Source organism: Dryobates pubescens, chromosome 28 (genome assembly GCF_014839835.1).
Source record: "Dryobates pubescens isolate bDryPub1 chromosome 28, bDryPub1.pri, whole genome shotgun sequence".
Classification (NCBI taxonomy): Eukaryota; Metazoa; Chordata; class Aves; order Piciformes; family Picidae; genus Dryobates; species Dryobates pubescens.
This window is the reverse complement of record NC_071639.1, coordinates 14,016,458-14,039,460: the sequence shown is the minus strand read 5'-3', so window position 1 is coordinate 14,039,460 and position 23,003 is coordinate 14,016,458. Positions and strand designations below refer to the sequence as shown.

The following is a 23,003-nucleotide window of genomic DNA, read 5'->3' as shown; positions in this document are numbered from 1 at the left end:
AGCAGTAAAATGTTCCTTGCAGCTTTGCCTTCTGTAGGCAGAGGAAGTGAGTGGAAAGAACAGGCACAGAGCCTCTGTGCTGAAGAGGCTCCTGGCAGCTGAGCTCTCTGGTCCAGGAGACAGCTCTTCCCCTGCACTCAGCTCACATCAGCTCACCCAACAGAAAGAAGGTTGAGTACTTTACATCCCAAGCATTTATTTCTTACACATCCCTGTGGGGTTTCAGTTGCTGCTCCAGGGAGCTGGGAGCTCTCCCAGCAGGACTGAAAATGCCATTCCATACAGGAGCTTCCTCCAAGCTACTGCCAGGATCCAACAACTGGAGAATGACTCTCTGGTAGCAACACTCACTCTGGAAAAGCTTTGCTCATTCCAGTCTGAAGGGATCCCTGAGACAGTGGCACCTGGTGGCTTCTTTTCTGAGGCTGCCCTCCAGCATCTGGCCAAAAGGAGCAGCAGCATTATCAATGCACACACCAAACCCTGCAGTTAGAGGGGTCTCTCCTGCCCAGCTCTGTTGCTGGTGGCAGTTCCATCACACAGCAGTCCCTGTGGCTGAGGGCTGCTCAGCTCCCAGCTCTGGCAGGGCTGCTGCTGGGCTGTGCTGTCCCTGAGCCCGGGGCTTGACGGCGTGCACGGCGTAGTTGATGCTCCTGCTGCCCACCCAGCTCCACGACCCCCAGAGGGGGTTGTACAGCATCCCCTGCACAGCCTTCACTGAGAAGCCATCTAGGAGACAGAGAAGCAAGGCATGCTCTTCAACACTCAGTCACTGCCACAGCAAAGCCCCTCATAGCATGGGTTGGGTTGGAAAAGCCCTTCAAGCTCGTCCAGTCCAACCATGCTCTGCCTCTGCCAAGGCTGGGGCTAAGCCATGGCCCTCAGCACCACAGCTCTGCCTCTCCAAAACACCTCCAGGGGTGGGCACTCAGCCACCTCCCTGGGCAGCCTGTGCCAGGCTTGGGGAACCCTTTTAATGAGGAGGTTTCTTCTGTCTCCAAGACGAGGGAAGCAGAAACAGCCCTCCTGTCACATCACTGCCCTGCACCTGCTTCTCCTTTGGCAGGGAGAGCAGAACCACCACCAGCACTGGACCTGGGGCTGGTCCTGTCCCTCACAGCATCCCTGCACAGTGCCAGGGAACAGCCTTGCCAGGAGAAGAGCTCGACTCAGACTTCAGCTTCCTTACAGTGAGCTAGATCCCAGCTGTCCCATCCTGCAGGGATGCCTCCCAGCTCAGCCCCTTGCCAGCTCTGCAGGGACCATTTGGAGACCTCTCTGCACTCTTACCACCTGGCCTGGAACTTACTTGATTCCAGGAGGCTCTCCAGCTCTTCAGGGGGGACAAACCTCTCCCACTCATGTGTCCCATCTGGTACAATGCCCAGGAGCTTTTCTGCCACCACAATTCCCAGCACATAGGACAGCTGTGTTTTGTTGATTGTAGTAATGAACAAAGAACCTTCAGGCTAATTTAAAGAGAAAAAGGTTCCCTTAGAAGAACACTTAGTTAATTTTTTTGCACTCAAGGACAGAATTTGCCCATCTGCAGGGCTCCTTGCTGCAGGAGCAGGAACCAATTCCAGCCCAGAACAGCTATTTACAACTATATCATTTAAATACAGCCCAGAACACAATGTTTAACAGCATGGCTCAGCAGGCATCAAAGGCTCAACACAATCAAACTCTTAGGTGGCCTGAAAACTGTTTCCCTGCCCCCAAAACTATGTGATAAAGCCACTTGCAACATAGCACTGCCCAGGACATGGATAAATAAAAGGGACTGAGGCATAGGCTGTATCTGCTGTGAAGAGAAACACTTGGCTATGGCTCAGCCCAGAATGTGCAGCCCTGCCTGCAGCTGCTGCCAGGCCCTGAACGATCACCAAGTCAAAACCCCAGGGCAGCAGTGAGTTCTGAGCACTCCTGAGACTGTTTGGCAGCAGCAAAGGATCATTTCTGTGTCTCCAGGAGGCTCAACATGAGTTGTGTTCCACTCAGCTCTTCTCTGTTCCTCTGGGTTATCAGAAGGGTAAATCAGGAGCAAAGGAAAGCTGCTGCTTGTGTGCAGGGCCTGCTGTCCTGCTTCACAAATGAAGTGGCCTCAGGAGGAACAAACCCTCACCTGATTATCTCAAAGCACAACTGTGACCCTTCACAAGCCAGCCAGGAGCACAGCTGATGCCAGAGCTGCAGTCCTGTGGGTCAGAAACATCTCTACAGCCAGCTGTGATGCAGCCTGACCCACAGCCTTCCCTTCTCACCTGGGTGACAGCAGCAGGTCTGGATGCAAAGCAGCTCTGCACTGCTGGGCAGTGCCATTGACACTGCTGTAGGGCAGGGCTGGGAAAGACATTGCCTCTAACTTGAGTTACTGAGCTGGGGAGGAGCTGCTTGCATCACAAAGAATGCAAGGGACCTCTAGAGCAGACTGCAAGGAGGAGAAATGACTGCAGGGGTAGATTCCTTGGGAATAAAAGGGGATCAATATTCCCAGTAATGAAGGCAAGAACTCCCTTACCTTTAACACCTGAGAGCAACACTTGATAAACATTTCAAGGTCAGCCACATGCTCCACTACTTCAGAAGCTACAATTACATCAAAGGTTTCCATAGACTCCTCCACAATCTCCTCCAGTGAACTGGACTTGTACTGTATTCTCTTGGCCAGGACTGGATCAAATGACTTGTGCTGATCTGCTGTTCTGATGTTGTCCTCCAGAGGATCGATTCCAGTAACTGAAGCTCCCAGTCTGCCTAAAGGCTAATAACACAGAGTGTCCTGAAAACAATTCACTTAAAGGCATCTGGAACTCTGCAGCTGGCAGAAAACACCCAGCAGAGAACAAGACAAAGAATGCTGAGCCCTGCTCTGGCAGCCTGGCTTGAGCCCTTCAGGAAGAAGCTGTGGGGGAGGTGGAGCTGAACTCTCCTAGGAAGGGACAGGAATGCTGAGAAGAAATTCTGGATCCATTTTGGTACAGCAGAGACTTCACAGAATCAACCAGGTGGGAAAGGCCTCAGAGCTCATCAAGTCCAACCTCTCACCCAGCACCTCATGGCTACTAAACCATGGCTCCAGGTGCCACATCCAATGCCCTCTGGAACACCTCCAGGGGTGGTGACTCCACCACCTCCCTGGGCAGCACATTCCAATGGCCAATTCCTCTTTCTGTGAAGAACTTTCTCCTCACCTCCAGCCTAAACCTCCCCTGGCACAGCTTGAGACTGTGTCCTCTTGTTCTGGTGCTGGGTGCCTGGGAGAAGAGACCAACCCCCTCCTGGCTACAACCTCCCTTCAGGCAGCTGTAGAGAGCAATAAGGTCTCCCCTGATCCTCCTCTTCTCCAGGCTTTACTCCTGCCCCTCTGAGAGAGGGACAAGAAGGGGGGGCTGCACCCCAGCCCTGCAAGGAGAGAAAGCAGTGCTGGGTTTGGTTACTGCCACTGCTCTCCTCAGCAGGCAGCACTAATGGCCAAGCCTCATCGCTTCTTAATGGTTACCCAATACAGGAGCAGCTCCGGGCCGTGCCCACTGCCGACAGCTCAACACTGATGATTCCTGGGATAGCAGCAGGCTTGGCTGTCACTCAAGTTTCTCCAGTCTCTTCTTACTCACAGGTTAACACCTCAGCCCTCACCTCTCCTGAAACTGACACAGGCTGCAGAACATGACCACATGTCTGTTATTCCAGCCCGGCAGCCAGCGCTGCCGCAGCTGCAGGAGGGGAGGCACGGCCGCTGCCACGGCGCCGGCGGCTGCAGGCTCTGCAGGGCCACAGCCCCGGCGCTGAATCGGTGCAGCTGGGAGAGACCTCCAACAGCTGAAGGGATCCTGCAGCAAGGCTGCAGAGGGACCTTCCATCAGGGTGTCCAGAGACAGGACAAGGGGGGATGGTTTGAAGCTGAGGCAGAGCAGGGTCAGGCTGGAGCTGAGGAAGAAGCTCTTTAGGACTAGGATGGTGAGACTCTGGATGGTCTCAGTGACAACTCCCTCCCTTGCTGTGAGCCACCAGCACTGTGCTAACAGAACTCTCCCCTCTCCACAGAAGGCAGAGCTCCTCCTTGGAGGAGAAAGCAAGCAGTGTACCAGCAGAACAGCTCAGCCACTTGGAAGCCCTTTTCCAAGGGAAAGCAGAGCACACAGCTGCTTACCTCACTTAGCAGGCCACCGCCACAGCCAACATCCAGGACCTTCACCCCAGCAAGGGGACTGCCTAGCTGGTAATTGCTGCTCATGCTCAGCAGAGTATCTCTGAAAGGAAAGGGCTGTGATGAGAGGCACACACAGCAGGCTGGCTTTTAGGTACACCTCTGTATGTGCCTAGAGATCAAACAGAGCAGTGCTGGTGAACTTGAGGGCTCCTTTAGCAGCTTCCTCCAGACAGCTGGGGAGGGTTTGTTTTGGAATTAAAATCTGAGACCTCCAAACAGAAAGCAGCATTCTACATGCAACCTGCTGTCACCTTAAGTACTGGTGACTGGTTTTGTTTCCTTAGGAGCAGAGGAAATGGCCTCAGGCTGCACCAGGGGAGCTCTAGGTTGGAGATTAGAAGAAACCTCTTCCCTGAAAGAGTTCTCAAAGCCTGGCACAGGCTGCTCAGGGAGATGGCTGAATCCCCATCCCTGGGGGTGCTTCAAAGAGGCAGAGATGAAGTGTGAGAGGGAAGGGCTCTGAGCTTGAGGAGTGCAGATTTAGACTGGAGATTAGGAAGAAATTCTTTGCAGTGAGGGTGGGGAGACTCTGGCACAGGCTGCCCAGGAAGGCTGTGGCTGCCTCCTCCCTGGAGGTGCTCAGGGCCAGGCTGGATGAGGCACTGAGGCCAGGGCAGGGGCTGGAACTGGATGAGCTTTGAGGTCCCTTCCAACCCAACCCATGCTGTGGCTCTCTGGTTTAGCCCCAGCCTTGGCAGAGTTAGGGAGTGGCTGGACTGGGTGATCTCAAAGGGCTTTCCCAAGCCAAGCCTCTGTGCTGTCTGTGCTCAGGCAGAACCAGCCCATGCACCAAAGCAGCTCTGTCCTCAGGGCCATACCTAATAAATGGCACTCTGATGTCATTCATAGAATGAAGAGCTGAATATTCTCCTTCTTCATCCCACCACTTATGGGCCAGGAGCTGGAATTTCTTCACTTCTGCTGGATCCACTGATGAGTGTGAAGTGCTGCAAAGTCTCCTTGCAGTCACCCTAAGGAATGAAAGATGTGAATGTCATGGGGGAGTGGAAAAAGTGTTTGCTGAAGCATGGGGAAACACTTTCTGCAGCAAAAAATGAAAACAAAGCCAGCAGTCCTCTTCCTTTGGACACCTCCTTAGCAAAACCAGGCTCTGGACACCCTGTGGGACCTCCTCTCCCAGAACAGAAGGCTGCTCAGCTGCCCTCTGCAGCTCGATAAACCCAAACCAGGCTGCACCAGGCACCCACACGTGTGTGAGATCTACAAACGGCTTCACCTGACACAAAGCAAAACCAAACTGCTACAGAGAATGGTGCTGGGCAGGCAGGCTTGGCTCAGACGCTTACAGGCTGTGGGTTTCAGTCGGAGGGACAGGCAGAGCATTGCTGGATCTCAGCTGCATCTTCCTGCTGCGGTTCTGAAGGGCACCTCCCGGGCCGGTCTGGTCACCTGCAGAAGCAGGAACAGCAGCTTCAGGAGCGCTCACTGGCAGCCCCATGCCGCTGGCTCACTTCACGCCGCGCCAGGACAGCCCCAGCCACCCAACCTGCGCACGCTTGCTTGCTGCTGCACGGCGGCAGCAGGGAACCGGAGGGGACCGGGAAGCGCTGCCCGAAGCAACCCGCGGCCGAAGGCGGGGCGTGCGGGGGCCCTGCCCTTAGGGGACTGGGGGGCAAGGCCATCTCAGCTGCGGGAGGCCGCCGGGGCCGGGGCCGGGGCCGGGGCCGGGGCCGGGGCCGGGGCCGGGGCCGGGGCCGGGGCCGGGGCCGGGGCCCTCCCGCCGCGCCCTCCGCCCGCCCGCCCGCTCACCGCCCGCAGCCGCCAGCAGCGCGGCCCCGGCCCGCCGGCGCCCCAGGGCACGGCTGAGGAGCGGGCCCAGGGCACAGCCGCTGCCGCCCCACACCATCGCCGCCGCTCTCCCGCCTCCGGCTCCGTTCCGCTCCCCCGCGCGGGCGTGCGGCGCCCACAGGGGCCCGGCGCGGGGCCGGCGCCTGCAAGCTTGGTTCCGGCCCTCGCGGCGGCCCGGGAGCGGTGCGCGGCCGCTGCAGCGCCCCGCTGCGCTTGGCACCGCAACGCTGCGCTTGGCACCGCCCCGCTGCTGAGAGGACACAAGGGAACACCTCTCCCCTGCGAGGCTGCTGAGCTCTGGGGCAGGCTGCAAGGGAGCTTGCGGAGTCTCCTTCTCCGGAGAGGTTCCAAACCCACCTGGATGTGTTCCTCTGGGACCTGCCCTGGGTGATCCTGCCCTGGGTGAGGTCCCTTCCAACCCCCACCCGTGCTTTGAGATCCGTGATGTTTAAAAACCAAGCAATGAAAGAGAGAGCACAGGGGCAGGGATCTGCCCTGGCAGGGTAAGCTGGCTGTAAACCAGAAGCACAGAATTGTTTGGGCTGGAAAAGACCTCTAAGAGCATCAAGTCCAACCCTCACCCCAACACTGAAGCAGCAGTTATCCATTTCTCTATTATTAAACAGACTCAGATAACAGAGTTAAAAGCTGCAGCCCAAGCTCAACTCTCTCCCGGGAGATAGGGCCTCACAGACACCACAGCTGTTGGCTCCAGAATGGTGCCCATGCCCTGCTCCAAGCAGCAGTACTTGCTCTGCCTTTCTCTCATTTCTGGCCTGTCCCTGGCCCCGTGAGGGGTAGCCCTGGGGGTACATCACACATTGGGTTTGTTGTGTTCATCCCCAAACCATTTTTCACTTGGTTCCACACCCTCCCTTAGTTATTAATGTTTCCAGGGAAGTGCCTCCCAGTGCCAGGCACCCCTAAACGCTGCCATGCTCTCCTGCAGGGCCCTGCAACAACTCTGCAGGGCATATCTGACAATGCCAGGGAGCAACAACCCAGGTGAGACCTTCCCCAGTGCAGCATTCCCACGTCACAGATGTTTGCCCATGGTCTGAGCCCACTCCAGCTGTGCAGAAGACTGAACCAAAGACAGAAGACCACGACACAAAGAGATCTGGTGCCTGGGAGGCTGACACAGAACTGAAGCATTGGGAGCTCCTGGTGTGCTGCAGAGTAAGATTCAGGCCTGAAAGAGTGCAGTCCAGAGGTAGTATGCTCCTTTATTGGCATACAAGTCACTGCCCAGAGAAGTGCATGTGTGTCAAAAATAACTCTCATATTTACAGGAAGTGACAGAACTCCAGGGCTTGGCAGAGTAGAGAAAGGTTTCCATACAGTCTTTGTTATTTATTAGTCAGAGAACAGAAAGCTGAGCTGAACATCCACTCCAGTGCATCCTGGCACCTGTGTTCCTCAGCTTTTCTTCAGCTTCACTGTAGCTTCTCTCAGCCTCAAGACACCTCCTGAGGCACCTGAACCGTGCTGCTGCCGACTTCGTGTGCAGAGAGCCAGCTGAGACCAATCCATCCTTGTCCCCAGGGCAAGCCAAAGCAGTGCTGCAAGTGCTGCCTTGTTTTGCAGCTGCTCACTCCAGGTGGAAGGACCTCCTTGGGGTGGATGTTATTGATGACTGATCACCTATTGCTCTGTTAAACAAACATGCAGGTATTCACCAGCCACGAGCTCGTTCAGTAAATGGGAAATGGGATCCTTGGCAGTGGAGCAGTTTCACTCCTGCAGCTCATGGGAAGGATGGCAGTGGCAGAAGTGCTGCTGCCTAGCTGGGTGCTGAGTGTAGCTCAGTGGATTCCTCTGCTCACACAGACAGACTGCAAGGGCTCTGTGCTAGGCTCATTTTGGCTCTGATGAAGATAGAGCCATCAAAGAGCTCTTACTGTGCTGTTAAGCCTTTCATCTCCTTCCCAACTGCTACCTCACCAGCCCTTCTAGGCACAGATCTGCAGGATCTGTCTGAGTTCAGCTCCAGTAAGCCACTGGCCTAGATGTGGATTATGGGCTGGGCTTTTGACTTACAACTGTTTCACACTCTTGTTACTAACAGCGATCAGAGAATGGTTTCAGTGGGAAAAGCCCCTTCAGAGCACCCAGGCCAGCCATGCTCTAACCCTGCAAGTCTGGGGCTGAACCAGGTCCCTCAGCCTCTCTGAAACACTCTCTGAATGCCGGGGTGGGCATCCAGCCACCTCCCTGGGCAGCCCGGAGAACCCCTGCAGGGAAGAAATTGCTTCCAATTGTAACCTAAACCTCCCCTGGGGCAACTTGAAGCCACTCCCTCTCGTTCTGTCACTTGTTCCTAAGGAGAAGAGACCAACCCCCACCTGGCTCCAGCCTCTCAGGGAGCTGCAGAGGGCCAGAAGGTCTCCATTTCCTGAAGAGGCAACTGGGGACCTCTCTCCCTTTATGGTGATGATAAAGCCAGAGCCTCAGCTACGCTGCTGTCTAGTCCATGCTGCAGGGAGCACGCCTCCAATGGTCACCACACACTAAGGCTGAGCTAACCTACTGCCAGGCTCCTGCTGTGCCCCCAGTGCCACTCCTGAACCCACTCCAGACACACAGCTCCGGCTCTGACTCTTGCTCCTGTAGCATCCCTGAAGAGCCAGGAAACAGGCTGAGGGACAGAGTTCCAGAGCCTCCCACTGCCACACCACTCTCAGATTCCTCAGGGGATGCAGTCTCGTTTGACAGTGACCCAGATTTACACACAGCACATTTCTTGCTAGTCCAAATCAAAAGGTTATTAGAAATCTGTTACACAGATCCAAAGCAAAAATAAGATCTCTTCCCTTTCTCCTTCCACATCCCCCACAGCTCAACCCCATCATGTCCACAAATCACAGCTTGCTTTTGTTGACAAATATTTTACCTTAAAATCTTTTGGTTTAGTTTCAAGGAGCTGGAAAATTTGTTATAGCAAAAAAGCTGCCTTCTCCCTTAAAAACAGACAAAAAACCAGCCAAAGAAAAGGGAATTTCTACAATTTAAGACAAAATCCAGGTGCAAGACATTTAACCAATAAAAAAAACCCCTGAACTAAAGAGCTTTATTGACATCACAGTACATTCAAGAGTAGGGTTAAGAACATTACAGCTGGAAGAGAATGGCCTGGGGCAGGGCTGGGGGATGTTTGTCAGGAGGAAAAATAAAGTAAAACAAAATAAAATCCTGGGAATACAAAGAAATCCTAAGGTTGTGTCTTTAATTCTGAGCAGCATTTGGGGGAAACAAAAGAAAAAGGGAAAAAGGAGGGGGGGGGAAGGAAATAAAAAGGGAAAAAGAAGGAGAAATAAAAAGGGGGAAAGAAGGGGAAAAAAAAAAGAAAAAAGGGGAAAAAAGGAAAAAAAAATTTAAAAGGGAACAATAAGGAAAAATGAAAAAAGGAAAAAAGGGGGAAAAAAGAAAAAATAAAAGGGAAAAAAGAAAAAGGGAAAAAAGGAAAAATAAAAGGGGGAAAAAGAAAAAATAAAAGGGGGAAAAAGAAAGGGAGGGGAAATAAAAGGGGGAAAAAAGAAAAAATAAAAGGGGGAAAAAAGAAAAAATAAAAGGGGAAAAAAGAAAAAATAAAAGGGGAAAAAAGAAAAAATAAAAGGGGGAAAAAAGAAAAAATAAAAGGGGGAAAAAAGAAAAAATAAAAGGGGGAAAAAAGAAAAAATAAAAGGGGAAAAAAGAAAAAATAAAAGGGGGAAAAAAGAAAAAATAAAAGGGGAAAAAAGAAAAAATAAAAGGGGAAAAAAGAAAAAATAAAAGGGGGAAAAAAGAAAAAATAAAAGGGGGAAAAAAGAAAAAATAAAAGGGGGAAAAAAGAAAAAATAAAAGGGGGAAAAAAGAAAAAATAAAAGGGGGAAAAAAGAAAAAATAAAAGGGGGAAAAAAGAAAAAATAAAAGGGGAAAAAAGAAAAAATAAAAGGGGGAAAAAAGAAAAAATAAAAGGGGGAAAAAGAAAAGAAAAAAGAAAAAGAAAGAAAAAAAGGGGGGGGAAGGAGAAAAAAAAAGGAACCAAAAATACAGCTATTTACAGATAAAAAACCCAAAAGGATTCTGCTTTCACCTACATAGCCACAAAGTGCCTCTATAATGAGACAAGCCTCTTATAACTCATGGAATTGTTTAAGGTCATGGCAGCGCTGCCGGAGCGCTCCTCAGCGCTTGCGACGAGGAGGAGTTGTGGATCTGCAAGAGAGAGGGGGAAAGGCAAAACAAAAAACACAAAGGGAGAGGGGCAAGTTAATCAGGCACATCCAGGAGCCCCCCCAGACCCACACACACGCTGCAGGCTTTAGTCATTGCTAGGCTGTTACAAAGAGCTGCTTCGGTTTGGCTTTTCCCAAGTTACTGTTTTTCCTCCCCGAGACACAAAGCCAACAAAACCATAAAGCAAAAGTTACTAAGTCCCAGAGTCTGTTACAAACAAAAAGCCCTAAGGTGTACACATGAGGATGAGTAGCAAAAACTAAAGGCAAAAGGCAGACAAAGCAGATAAAAAGGATACTACCTTGATCGTGACTTAGACTTGTGTTTGCGGCTTGCCTTCTTACCAGACCTTTGGGATTTCTCCAGGGAGCAGGACCGGAGGTGCTTCGCTTTCTTGCCCTTCTTCTCTCTGCTGCTGCCTGCAGACTCGCAGCTACTCCTGCCACTAGACTCGGAGCCCGACCCTCTCCTGCTCTCTTTGGTGCACACTTTCTTGCTCTCGTGCCGGGAGTCCTGCCTGATGATCTTGACGCAGATGGACTCCCCGCGGGTGAAAGTCCTTTCGCTCTCTCGTTTTCTCTTCAGCTTACTGTCCTCCTGGCTGCCGGCCTTGCTCTCCTTCTCCTCCTTCTTGGCCTTATCTTTCCTCTTTTCCTGATCCCTCTCCCTCTCTCTGTTCTTCTTCCTCTCTTTCTCCGCCCCCCCGCCCTGCTCCTTCTTCCTCTCCTGCTCCTTGCCCTCGCCCTTGTGCTTGTGCCTGCCGCCAGGGGGGCTCCTGCGCTGCTCCTCGGCCTTGCGCCGGTCCCGGGAGCGGCTGCGGCTGGCGCGGTTGGCTCGCCGGTCCCGAGAGCGGCTGCTGCTGCGCCGCCTCTCCCAGCTCCTGTCCCTGGAGGGGCTGCGGTTCCTGCGCCTCTCCCCGCGCTCAGCGCTGCGGTTCCTGCTGGATCTCCTCCTGTCCCTGACTTTCTCCCTGCTCCTGCTCCTTTCCCTCCTGTTCCTGTGGGTGTAGCTCCTGCTCCTGCTGCGCCTAACTTTATGCGAGGGAGTCCTGCTGCGGCTGTGCCTCTTCTTCCTCTTGGGAGAGGAGGAAGGCGAGGAGCTGCGAGTGCTGCCCGAGCTCGAGCTGTAGGACGAGCTGGAGACAGAGGAGCTGCTGCTGCTGCTCCTGCTGTTGCTGCTGCTGCTGCCGCTGCTAGAGCTGCCTGACCCGCTCCTCCCTGCCCTCTCTTTGCCCTCCTTTCTCGCTTCTGCCTCAGGAGCCACTGCATTGGGAGATCTTTTCTTTTCATGAAGCACATCTGCTTCCAGCTCTTTTGCCTCCTGGCATGCTGAGTTATTGTTCTGTTCTTTGCTGATGAATTCATTCACCTCCTTTGAAACCTTTTCACTTTGCAACTTTTCTTCTGGAAGAAAGGAAGGAAAATGCAATTCACCTGCAGCCAGACACCACTGCTGCCCAGGCTGCTGCCCCTGGCAAGCCCAACGCGTCCCAGCGCTGCCCACAGCGCTGCACTGCCCACAGCGCTGCACTGCCCACAGCGCTGCACTGCGCTGGCTGCCGTCATGCAAAGCACCCACCAGCACCTTCCTGTGAGCATTCATGGAATGGGTTGGAAGGGACCTCAAAGATCATCCAGTTCCAAGCCCCTGCCCTGGGCAGGGACACCTCCCACAGCCCAGGCTGCTCAAGGCCTCATCCAGCCTGGCCCTGAACACCTCCAGGCAGGAGGCAGCCACAGCCTCCCTGGGCAGCCTGTGCCAGAGTCTCCCCAGCAGAGATCTGCTAGAGAAGCTTTTCTCCTGGCTCAGAAGTGGAGCAGAACTCAGCCACTTTCAGAAGTCCCTGATGTTATTCCATGCTTAAGACAAGGTTTTCAAACAAACATCCTGGAGCACCAGAACTCTCAAACTCACCTACATACACAGTGCTGCAGCTGGGAGGGTGGCAGAGCCCTGGAGCAGGCTGCCCAGACAGGCTGTGGAGTCTCCTTCTCTGGAGGCATTCCAAACCCATCTGGACATGTTCCTGTGTGATTTACTTGGGTGTCATCCTGCTGCAGCAGGGGGTTTGGATCTCTGGAGGTCCCTCCCAACCCTGCCACTCTGTGAGTCTGACACAAACCTCGACTAGAAGCTGCAAAGGAGCTGCAGCCTCCCTCTGTGCGTTTTGCTCAAGGGGCTGAATCAGCATTTTTGCTCAAACTTTGGAGTTAAAAGACATGATTTCTAAATTTGGTTTCCTATCTCCTGGCTTCCAATGTGGCTTCTCTCCCACCAATTTACACATTCTGAGCAGCAAACTCTGCAGAGAGCAGCACAGCCAAGCACTTTGGCTTCAGAGTCTATTTTCTCCCACCAATGCACACACATTAAGCAGCGAATTCCACAGAGAGCAGCAGAGTCAGAACTCTGGGGCTAAAAATGCACTTCCCCTCCCCTCAACTCACACCCCAGCCAGAGCAGACAGTAAGGAGCCACTGGGTGCTTACCTTCCAGCTGCTTCTCCAGCAGCAGCTGCTGCTCTCTCTCCTTTCTCCAGAAGGCCTCCTGCTTTTGCCTGATCCTGTGCCGCAATTCCTCCTCATCGGTGTCAGACGACTCGGAGCCTCTCTCACTCCTCTCATCTTCACTGTCTCCTGATCCATAACCACCCAGGCCACCTGCGTGCATAAAGTCCAGTCTAGCACCAGGCAGGGCTAAGCTCTCTTCAAGCAAAGAGCAGAGCAACACTGCCCTTCCTCCACTCCCTCTTAGCAGAACCAAGTGACTCCTTCAGAGGGTGCCAGTGCTGGAGCGAGCCAGGCCCCCACAGCTGCACTGATGCTCTCTGCCTGCTTCTGCTCCTCCTGAACAGCTCCTCCTCTATTTGCAGCAAGCAACCCCTGCGGTCAGGGAACTCTTCCCATTGTACCAAGGGCAAAGCAGCTCCCTGCAGAGCTCACACAGGGCCTGCCTCTGCAGCACCAACCCAACAGAGAGTGCCCAGGAGACACCTCTGGAATGATTTCAGCCACAGGCCAAGGCTACAGCAGGTCTGAAGGCCTCAGGAGGTTTGGTTCTTGGTTTAGAAAGCACTGGGCTTTGGCAGGTAGGGAGAGGAACAGAAAGGGACTCTCCTCCCCTACAGACATTACCACCTGCTGCACTGGGAAGAGACATCAGTCAGTGTGAACACCTGACATGGCGATATGCTCGAGTTGCTTTCAGGCTGAGGTTCTTAGGGTCTTTGCTGAGTTAGTTTTACACCAGGTGAACACTTGTGAAGGTAGCACTCAATTATCAAACACACAACTGAGCACCAACACTGCTGTGGGGTCTTTCAGGTGGTAAGCAGCATGTGGGCAAAGATCTTTTGCTGTTGTGGCTCAAGCCTGCATTCCAATCTCTTTTCCCTGTGCTGTTTCTGGTAACCCCTGGCAAGGGAGCTTTTAAATAAGACAATCATTCCAAAGGTGATCATAGCTTTAGGCACAGACTCTCACATAACTCTTCCACCAACTTGCCCTTCTTGTTTGGATGGATCAAAGCAGGAAAAGATACAAACCAGTCTCCATTCATACATTCATGGGATGGGTCGGAAGGGATCTTAAAGATCATCCAGTTCCAAGCCCCTGCCCTGGGCAGGGACACCTCCCACCAGCCCAGGTTGATCAAGGCCTCATCCAGCCTGGCCTTAACACCTCCAGGGAGGAAGAATCCACAACCTCCCTGGGCAACCTGTTCCAGTGTCTCCCCACCCTCACTGGCAAGAATTTCTTCCTAATCTCCAGTCTAAATCTGCCCTCCTCAAGCTTCAGTCCATTCCCTCTCTGAAGCAATCACCCTTTGCAAAGCAAATTCATCTCAGTCTGTGTCAGTACTTTCAAAAGGAGGGCAAGATTCCCACACACTAACTCACACTGCCTAGTCCTGTACTCCAAACCCCATCCCACTTACAGCAGTAAGGGCCACCTGTGGAACAAAGAAAGGTGCTGACAAGGATCAAGTTACTGGCAAGTGACTGGAGCAATTCAAATCTAGCATCACAAAGCAATCTAGAAAGGCAAGGCAAGAGTGACACTCCCCCTGTAAGCCCTCTCAAGAATAAGGAACACACTTACCGAGTCCAGTGAGGGAAGCCAGTGCACTGGACTGTGCCAGCTGCTTTGCAGGAGCTTTGTATCACATCAACAACAGGAACAACATGTTAACACAAATAGCCACGCTTTCATAGTCATGAGTCTATGGTATTGTTAAATCTACTACTAGTGCTGCTCTTTGGAGGGAGAGAAGAAACATTAAAAACGCATCAGCCATTGCAAACCACTTCTAGAGATCCTCACCATGAAGGGTTACAATTTAACTGCAAATCAACAGTGAACAGAGAGAAGAGAAGAACAACAAACACAGCATCAGCAATCACATTCCCAGTTACAGCATCTGCACAGCAACTCTCAGCAGCTACAGTAAAAAGTCTGTTCTGCACCATCCCAGTGAGAGCAAATCAGTTTCTGAGGACTCAAAGTGCATCTCTTTTCACTTCTGGACAGCTCAGAACTTGGTCAAGGTGGCAGCATTAAGAGAGGGCCACAGCTCAAGAGGCACTGACACCCAGGTACCACTGGAACTAGCATGAATGAAAGCAATGGAGCCGGTGAGGTAAGGCACAGTACACCGCCCAGGACAACGGGGCATGGCTGCTGGGTCTGATCTCTACCCAGCTGGATGCATTACACTGGGGCTGTTCTTGGGGGGCAACTATGGAGGTTCAATGCTCTAGAGACATGCAAGTATAGGAGTCTCCACAGGAGAAGCAGAGACCCCTCCAGGCATACCTTTGGTGGCTTTCCGGTGGACATCTTTGGCCACGTAGTAGATCTCCTCGTTGGTGACATCCAAGAGGATCTCTGTCAGCAGCATTTTGGTCAGCATCATCTGAAACACAAACCAACTACTGAACACACAGAGCAAAGCCAAACCCTCCTGAGTAAATGCTGCACTCCAGTGGCACCCCTGGGGCTGCACATCTGTGGGTGGCTCTCATTATTTCCAGCCACTTCCTCATTGCCCCCTGACAGGAAGCTGCGGTGGCAGATCCCAGGTGGGTGCATGGAGCCACTCAAGGATCCCAGGGATCTGCCAAGGGATCTCCAAGTACAGACTGGTAATGATCCCTGCAGAGCCTCAGTCACTGCATTCTTGCACTGTTCTGCTCCACATGAGTTACATAACCCAGACCTTTGTCTGCAGGAGACAGGGACCTGCACCTCTAACCCTGCTCCACTGCTGTACTTCTGCTGCCAGGAGCGGGCAGAGACAAAGGGCTTCAGCTTGCTGTGCTCCAGCAACAGGAGCAGGCAGAAATGCTCAGTGAGAGCTGCATTAGTAATACCATTTGATACTCCTTTTCTTCTTCTGTCATTTCTGGTTCACTCTGCTCCTCTTGAGGAGCTGGGGATGGACTCCTGCTGATTTTCCCAAGGCTTACAGCTTCTGTGTTTTCAGCATCTTCATCCTCCTCATCACTGTCCTGCAAGAACAGCATCAAACACCTCAGGAGACACTCAGGTGTGCATCTCCTGACAGTCACCTTGATTTACTTCACACTAAAATCTGTGTTGCAGTTATCACCAAGCTGCCTTCCTTTCCTCCCCTCCAGGTCCCTCTCCACCCACAGCAGATACGCACAGCTGTCAGACCAGTGCCAGGCAGCTACTCACAACTGCACCCAGATGAGGCAACACAAGGCCTCCTAAATGGGCTCAGTTAGCAAATGCAGCTGTCTGGATTTGTTCAGCTGCTGATTCAGAATTCAGACTTTCAAAGAGCCCTTCCCAGAACACAGGAAGAAGAGTCCAATTTCCTCGTTCGCTCTTGGCTGCTGCAGATCACATCAGACACTTTTACCTCTCAGACATGAACCACTTCAAAACAGCAGGGAAATATCACCACAGCAGCAGCTCCCTTTGACTTGGAGCAGCAGGCACAGAAAGACAACCAGGAATGCAGAGCCTCCTTTGGAAGGGAGCAAGCAGCTGCTGCCCTTCAGGAGCCACAAGCCTGAGGAGGGAGCAAGTCCTCCGACTTACAAATTTGCTTTTCTGAGGCAGCCGTGGGCCATCCCCTTCCTCAGCCTCCTCACTCTCCTTCTTCTCCTTCTTGGACAGCTGGGAACGCTGCTGCTCCATCCTCTCCTTTTCCAGCTTCTTCTGCTTCTCCCTCTCCATCTTTTCCAGCCCCTCACGGATCCAGGCAGGCAGAGTCCTGCGCTTCACAGCATCTACAGCAGCAAGGTTTGCACTCTGGTAAGATGAACAGAAACCCAACCAACCACCTTCCCCCTTCCCACCACGCCCCTCCAAGGAAAAAGGAAGGACAAAGCCACCCAAGAAGAGAGAATGAAACCCTCCCCCCCAAGCCAACCAAGCCACACACCTGCCTGTGGCCTGAACACCACTTGCAAAAGCTTTCCCTTTCCCTTCTATTTTACTTCACTTTCAATTAGAACCTTGCAACTGTTTTCAGAGATTCACAGAATGGGTTGGGTTGGAAGGGACCTTCAGGATCATGCAGTTCCAAACTCCCTGCCACGGGCAGGGACACCTCCCACCAGCCCAGGTTGCTCCAGGCCTCATCCAGCCTGGGCTGGAACGCCTCCGGGGAGGGGGCATCCACAACCCCTTCCAGTGCCTCCCCACCCTCACTGTACAGAATTCCTTTCTACTGTCTAGTACCCAGCTGCTGTCACAAGGCAGCTGCTGTGTGTGCTCATCAAGGGGTGGCTGCCATGTACCAATCTGTGGCGGCTCCTGCTTCACGGGCATCGCGATGGGGGAGCGCTGGCGGTCTCTGAACGAGGGCCTTTCCCTTCGATTCTGAGGAGGTGCAGGAGGTGCTGGTGGCCCTGGTGGCCCTGGTGGTCCTGGCTGCCAATAAGGTGGATGAAATCCACCTTGAGGTGGACCAAAAGCAGCCCCATGCTGAAAGAGTAATGCAGTTTGTTTTCCTTCAGAGGGAACAGTACAGAGCACGTGCACGAGCTGGCCTGCGGACTCCATGCAAGCAGAACCCAGCGCTCCCAGGCTACTCTCCCAAGCTCTCTGGGGCCCCCAAGAAACAAGGCTTCCTTCCATGTCTGCTAAGTGCACTGAGACTTAAGCAGGGGTACTAACAAAGCTGAAAGGCTTTGACCAGCCTCCTTCCACGCTGTGCTAACCATCAAGCCCTTCAACCATCATCCACCTCCAGCAGTTCCTTGTGAGCTGATCACCAGAGCATGCAGGGAAATGAAGGGGACACAAGATGAAGGTCTGCAACTCCACCTAGCTCAGCAGCCTTTCCTTGCAACTACAACTTGAGGGCAAAATGGAAGAGCTGAAGATTGTATTACAAAAGCATTCTGCACTGTGCACCTCCCAGCAATCATTTGTGGGGGGTCATGAGCAGGGCTCACTAAAATGTCTGCAGGGTCAGTACAGAGCCTGGATTCTGAGCAAGCTGTAGGCAACCCAAAGTCACAGCTCCTGAGGCATACAGGAGAGGGCCCTGGGGTCAGCATTTGCTGCCCACAAATGCCTAATGGAATTGTTCAGGGAGAGAGTGTTTGGGAAGAACCAGCAGCAAACATTTTGTGTTGTATTCTACTGACCAGTGGTGGAAGAGCTCTCCCACCCCAGGCTCAGGCCAAGCAGCCCTCTGTTATCCAGGGCCCAACAAACCTTCTGCAGCACTTCAGAGAAATGAATGTCAGGAGCTGGTCCCACCAGAGCAAACAAGGGACTGGTGTGTTTGAAAACATTGGTTCACTTCCTAACAACAGTGCTGAGTAACAGAGAGCAGCAGGGCAGAGGATGGAGACATCTCACAGGTTCATTCATGGAATGGGTTGGGTTGGAAGGGACCTCAAAGCTCATCCAGTTCCAAGCCCCCGCCCTGGGCAGGGACACCTCCCACCAGCCCAGGCTGCTCAAGGCCTCATCCAGCCTGGCCCTGAACACCTCCAGGTAGGGGACATCCACAGCCTCCCTGGGCAACCTGTGCCAGTGTCTCACCACTCTCACTGCCAAGAGTTCCTTACTCATCTCCCATCTGAATCTGCCCTCTTCCAGCTCCAAGCCACTGTCCCTTGCTCTTGACTGCCTCTCCTCCTATCTCTGCCCTGGGCTGTGTTTCTGAGCAGGAGGAGGGGAGTCAACAGGTAGTTTGCCATTGTATCAAGAGCTCTGAAAGAACACTGAGAACAGGGGAAAGATCCCAACCTTCCTTGTGTTTGAAGATCTGTGCAATGCCCCCTGCTATGACCAGTGCTGAAAGCAGCCCCAGGTTCAGCATGCTGTGTCACCCCACACCAGAATGAAGCAGAGCTGGGCTGTGGGCTGCTCGGCAATACCGTTGTTTATTGAGTCACAGCAGAGAGAGATGGAAAGGATCCAGGGATCATCCAGTCTATCTCCCTGCAAGCACAGGGCTGTTCCCTAGGGTCCAGTGCCCACTGCTGTTAAGAAGGGATTTCTGAACTTTGGTGGCTTTCCTCCTCCTCTTCCTTCCCAAACCCCAGGCTACAGGAGGGTACTTTAGCTACCGGCACGCGGGCAGCCGGCTCAGCGCCGCAGGCAGCAGCCACTTCTCACCGCTAGCATGGCCAAACCCCCACCCCTTCGGCCTCAGAGCTGAGCCCTCTGCACGTCTCTTCTGTAAAGCAGCTGGTGACAATGCACTTTAGCAGCCAACAGACTCTGGAGATGTTTGCAGGACTGGAGAATGAGATGACTGCAGAGGAACACCTCCACGGAAGGGACTCTGCCCGTCTACAAGGGGAAAGCAACAAATATGTTTCACCTGGTAGTCAAACTGGTTCACTGGCCCCATTGCAAAGTTATCTGGAGGTCCCCCAAAGTTGTGATTGTTCTGGTTAAATATATGCCTGTTGTCAGGAGCAAACTCCCCACTGTCCTGACTGTTGCTGTCTTCCGACGGAGGAACGCCTTCCATCTGCCCCGGGGTGGGAGCCATCCACTGCTGCTCGGGAGGCGGGTGGGGGGGTTGGTGAGGCACTCCCCATTCTGTTCAGGAGTCAGAAGACAATTCAGCACCAAGTTAGTACCATGCCTGCAGGTCTCCAGCCACTCACTGCTCTTCTCTGTCCCAAAGCTCCTCAAAGCAACACAAAGCTATGGGGAAGCGTGGAAGGGTTTGGCTCAGGATCATCCAGTTCCAAACTCCCTACCATGAGCAAGCACACCTCCCACCAGCCCAGGCTGCTCAAGGCCTCATCCAACCTGGCCCCCTGCAGGGAGGGGGCATCCACAACCTCCCTGGGCAGCCTGCTCCAGTGTCAGCTTCCCACTTTGTCCACAACACCCAGGGCCAGAGGCAGCCTTGCACAGGTGTGCACTGCCAAGCAGGCCCCTGCAGACGAGGGGGCTGCGTGATCAGACCTCTGTGGCTGAGGAACACCTGAGCGGCCAGCAGCAGCTGGGACAGGTCAGCAGCTGATGCTGCTGGTGGGGGCCCTGCTGCTGCAGACCTGGGGGGCAGGGCACATTCACCTCCAACAATCCCTGCCAGAAGTGCCACTTCATCACGTGAGGAAGACAAGGAAGGAACGAAGGGGAGGGAACAAACCTGGCTGCCACATTCTGTTGAAGTTGGGATCCCCCTGAAAATTATTATGGTTGTTTGGCCCAGACTCTATTCCTGACATATCCTGTCCATTTGGCATCATTCCTGGTTGTTCCACTACACTCTGCTGCCCTGAGGCTTCTCGCTGAGCAATCCATGCCTGAGCCAAGGCAGCCCAGTCAATCTGGCCTACAAGAAACAGAGGAGATTCCAGATGTGAGCAGCCCAGCTCTGCCAGGCTGCAGCTGCTGCTCAGCTACATGTCCCACTGCCCCCCAGAGGGGGCACCTGTGCCTTCAGCAAGCACCACCAGCACCTTTGCAGCTGACTCTGTGCAGGGGAACAAGCAAGTGCCAGGCCAGAGCCTTGCTGAAGTGGAGCTGCTCTCAGCTGCCCCTCAGCACTGGCTGGGTGCAGCAAGCTACTGCTTTCACAAGGGGACTCATCTGCCTGACAAAGCTATCTACCCTCACATTCTGAATTCATGAGGTGTAAGAAGCTGGCCAGAGAGCTGCACTGAGCAGTGCCCCCTCTGCAGCAGCCCTGCTTTCTGGATGCTCTCCTGTGGCACAGCTCTCTGCCACTCTTTACCTCTACCCCCATTCCTACCAGTTCAGTACACAAGCTGCCCCTGAGCTGAAGGCACCAGTGTGCCTGCTGCTCACTGGCAAGTCAGGAAGCCTCTCTGGAGAAGTGACAGGAATTGAAGGGACAGAAAGCAGTGCACAGCCAGGTTGCCTATCAGTGCCTGAGCATTGAACACGTGCCTCCATCCTCCTCAGCCACTCCTGTGTTTCTCTTCACACTTTCAGCTCATGTCCCCTGCCTTTCAACACCTGCTGTGCTCTGTTGTTTAAAATGTTGGGGTGGTTTTCAGTGGGGGAAGGAAAATCCAGAGATCACAGACTCCTAGAATGGCTCAGGTTGGAAGGGACCTCTGAAACCATCTGCTCCAACCTCCTGCCACAGGCAGGGTGCCTCTCAACTTGGCTGCTCAGGGCCTCATCCAGCCTGGCCTTGAGCACCCCCAGGCAGGAGGCAGCCACAGCCTCCCTGGGCAGCCTGTGCCAGAGGCTCAGCAGCCTCACGCTGAAGAACTTCTTCCTCAGCTCCACTCTAACCCTGCTCAGCTTCAAACCATTCTCCCTTGCCCTGTCTCCAGACCCCCTCAGGAGAAGCCTCTCTGCAGCCTTCCTGCAGGATCCCTTCAGGTCCTGGCAGGCAGCTCTGAGGTCCCCCTGGAGCCTTCTCCTCTGCAGGCTGCACAGCCCCAGCTCCCTCAGCCTGTGCTCCCAGCAGAGCTGCTCCAGCCCTGGGAGCATCACTGCTGCAACCTAAGCCAAGGACCACACTCCTCTTCAGGGAGTGTTCCTGCCCACACAGCTGAACAAGGGCACTGACCAAAAAGCAGGTTTGCTCAGCTCAACCATCCAGCTTGGCTGAAGGACAGCCAGGGACAGAGAGCCTCTCGCTGCTGGCCTGTGCCACTCCAACCTGGTGATCCAGGGCAGCCCAGCTGCTTGCCTCTGCTCTGCACAGTAAGCACTAGCTGCCTCAAACCTCAAGCTTTCCTGGCTTTGCTAGCTGTTCAGAAGAGCATCACAAAGGCATTCTCTTGAGAGCAGCTACAGGAAGGCAACCATCAGCCATGCTGTGTGACAACGACTCAGGACTTCAAATGACAACAGATTAGGAAACAGCAAAGAAAGAGGAAACCACAAAGCTTTCTGTGTACTTACTTGGGTCTTGCTGGTGCTGAAATGACTGCATCCACTGCTGTTGGTTCAAAGGCCATTGCTGCCAAGGTTGTCCACCTTGATCCCACATCTTTTAAGTCTTTATATAGTCTATATTTCAACTAAAAATAACAGTTGTATGTTTAAATAGATGCCCATGAAACAGCACACAACTGAAACTTACATAAGTGCAGCTACAGTTAAGCCTTGCCAAGCAAGCTGAAGCAATGCTGGCTTAATACTGTTAAGCTGGTGGAAATGGTTCATCCTTTAGAGTCACATCTGAGTATTACTGCAAGATGTCAGAGGCCTCTCTAGGTTTGCAAAGAAATGGAGCCCAGAAGGATGTTCAGGGAGAGGTATGAGCAGTTTGTAAGGCAAGGACCCAAGAAATGCAGTTGGAAGTAAAGCAAAACACAAAAGGCATTACTCCAGTGAGAGCCTTGCCTGGCTCCTGGGGCAGATGTGTGTCTGGGGAGCTAAGTGTCATGCAAGGTGGTTAGGGGAGAGAGAGGCAAGGGGCCAGATGGTGAAACACACTGTTAAGGCTTGCACTGGAGAGCTGCACAGCTACCAGAGGGTGTCCAGATGCATTTGCTGCACTGTAAAGGTTCACCAGCACTTTAGTCTGAGAAAGCAGCCCCCCAGCCATCACTGCACAACTGCACCTCTGAAACAGGGAGCCTCACCACCAGTGCCAGGGGGGCTGGGGGCCCTGTACCCTGCAGCCTGGCACCCAAGAGGAAATGTGATGCCATGGCAGCTCCCCAGCCTGCTCCCAGGGAGCCCCAGGACCAGCTTTTCCAAGGCCTTGAGGAGGCACCAGAGTGGGTAAGGCTGCACTGAGTGGGACTCCCTCTGTCCTGCCCAGGCTGTTGCCAACTCTTGCCCAGGCTCTCTGTCTGTGCTCACACCATCCACCACCCCATGCTGCACAAACATCACCCATGGGGGCACACTCACGACTCCAAGGCATGCCCTGAGGTCACAGGAGCAGCACACAAGCTCCACTTGTGGCTCACAGCCAAGTCAGACACAGAGCAGATGAGCACAGCCTGTTTGCTTCAGAGGAGCCCAGCTCCAAGCAGCCACTTGGGTGGCCAGCAGCAACCACAGCATAGTCTGGGCTGGAAGGCACCTCCAAAGCTCATCCAGCCCAGCCCCCTGCACTCAGCAGGGGCATGCTCCCCTAGAGCAGCCTGCTCACAGCCTCATCCAGCCTCACCTTGAGGCATGGGGCCTCAGCTCCCTCCCTGGGCAACCTGCTGCAGTGTCCCAGCAGCCTCCTGGTGCAGAACTTGCTCCTCACATCCAATCTCAACCTGCTCTGCTCTCATTTCAAACCACTGGCCCTGGTCCTGTCCCTGCAGGCCTTTGCAACCAGTCCCTCTGCAGCCTTCTTGCAGCCCCTTTGTGGCTCAAGTCAC

The 23,003-nt window shown here is 53.6% G+C and overlaps 2 protein-coding genes across 2 annotated transcripts; both read right to left on the bottom strand.

Moving 5' to 3' along the window:
* Positions 1 to 535: 535 nt before the first annotated feature.
* On the bottom strand, positions 536 to 5,672 carry COQ3 (coenzyme Q3, methyltransferase). The gene is made up of 6 exons (XM_009898121.2): positions 5,521 to 5,672; positions 5,032 to 5,184; positions 4,154 to 4,253; positions 2,522 to 2,764; positions 1,310 to 1,469; positions 536 to 729 (listed from the first exon to the last, which is right to left on the bottom strand). Exons 1-6 carry the CDS (start codon positions 5,670 to 5,672, stop codon positions 536 to 538), a joined length of 1,002 nt encoding a protein of 333 aa, XP_009896423.2.
* Positions 5,673 to 10,040: 4,368 nt separating this feature from the next.
* On the bottom strand, positions 10,041 to 21,862 carry PNISR (PNN interacting serine and arginine rich protein). The gene is made up of 11 exons (XM_009898113.2): positions 21,580 to 21,862; positions 19,844 to 20,029; positions 19,058 to 19,281; positions 17,013 to 17,199; positions 16,309 to 16,499; positions 15,612 to 15,749; positions 15,055 to 15,154; positions 14,341 to 14,394; positions 12,730 to 12,900; positions 10,542 to 11,643; positions 10,041 to 10,219 (listed from the first exon to the last, which is right to left on the bottom strand). The coding sequence occupies exons 1-11, from the start codon at positions 21,665 to 21,667 to the stop codon at positions 10,189 to 10,191; spliced, it is 2,472 nt and encodes an 823-aa protein (XP_009896415.2). The 5' UTR covers positions 21,668 to 21,862; the 3' UTR covers positions 10,041 to 10,188.
* Positions 21,863 to 23,003: the final 1,141 nt, after the last annotated feature.

Coding starts and splice junctions, on each gene's coding strand:
- COQ3 (XM_009898121.2), bottom strand. CDS start 5,672: ATGGGGCTGCCAGTGAGCGCTCCTGAAGCTGCTGTTCCTGCTTCTGCA. Junction 1,470..2,521: donor GTTGCTCTCAGGTGTTAAAG/GTAAGGGAGTTC, acceptor TCTTTAAATTAG/CCTGAAGGTTCTTTGTTCAT. Junction 730..1,309: donor GGAGAGCCTCCTGGAATCAA/GTAAGTTCCAGG, acceptor TCTGTCTCCTAG/ATGGCTTCTCAGTGAAGGCT.
- PNISR (XM_009898113.2), bottom strand. CDS start 21,667: ATGTGGGATCAAGGTGGACAACCTTGGCAGCAATGGCCTTTGAACCAA. Junction 19,282..19,843: donor CAACAGAATGTGGCAGCCAG/GTTTGTTCCCTC, acceptor ACTCCTGAACAG/AATGGGGAGTGCCTCACCAA. Junction 10,220..10,541: donor AAGTCTAAGTCACGATCAAG/GTAGTATCCTTT, acceptor TCTCTCTTGCAG/ATCCACAACTCCTCCTCGTC.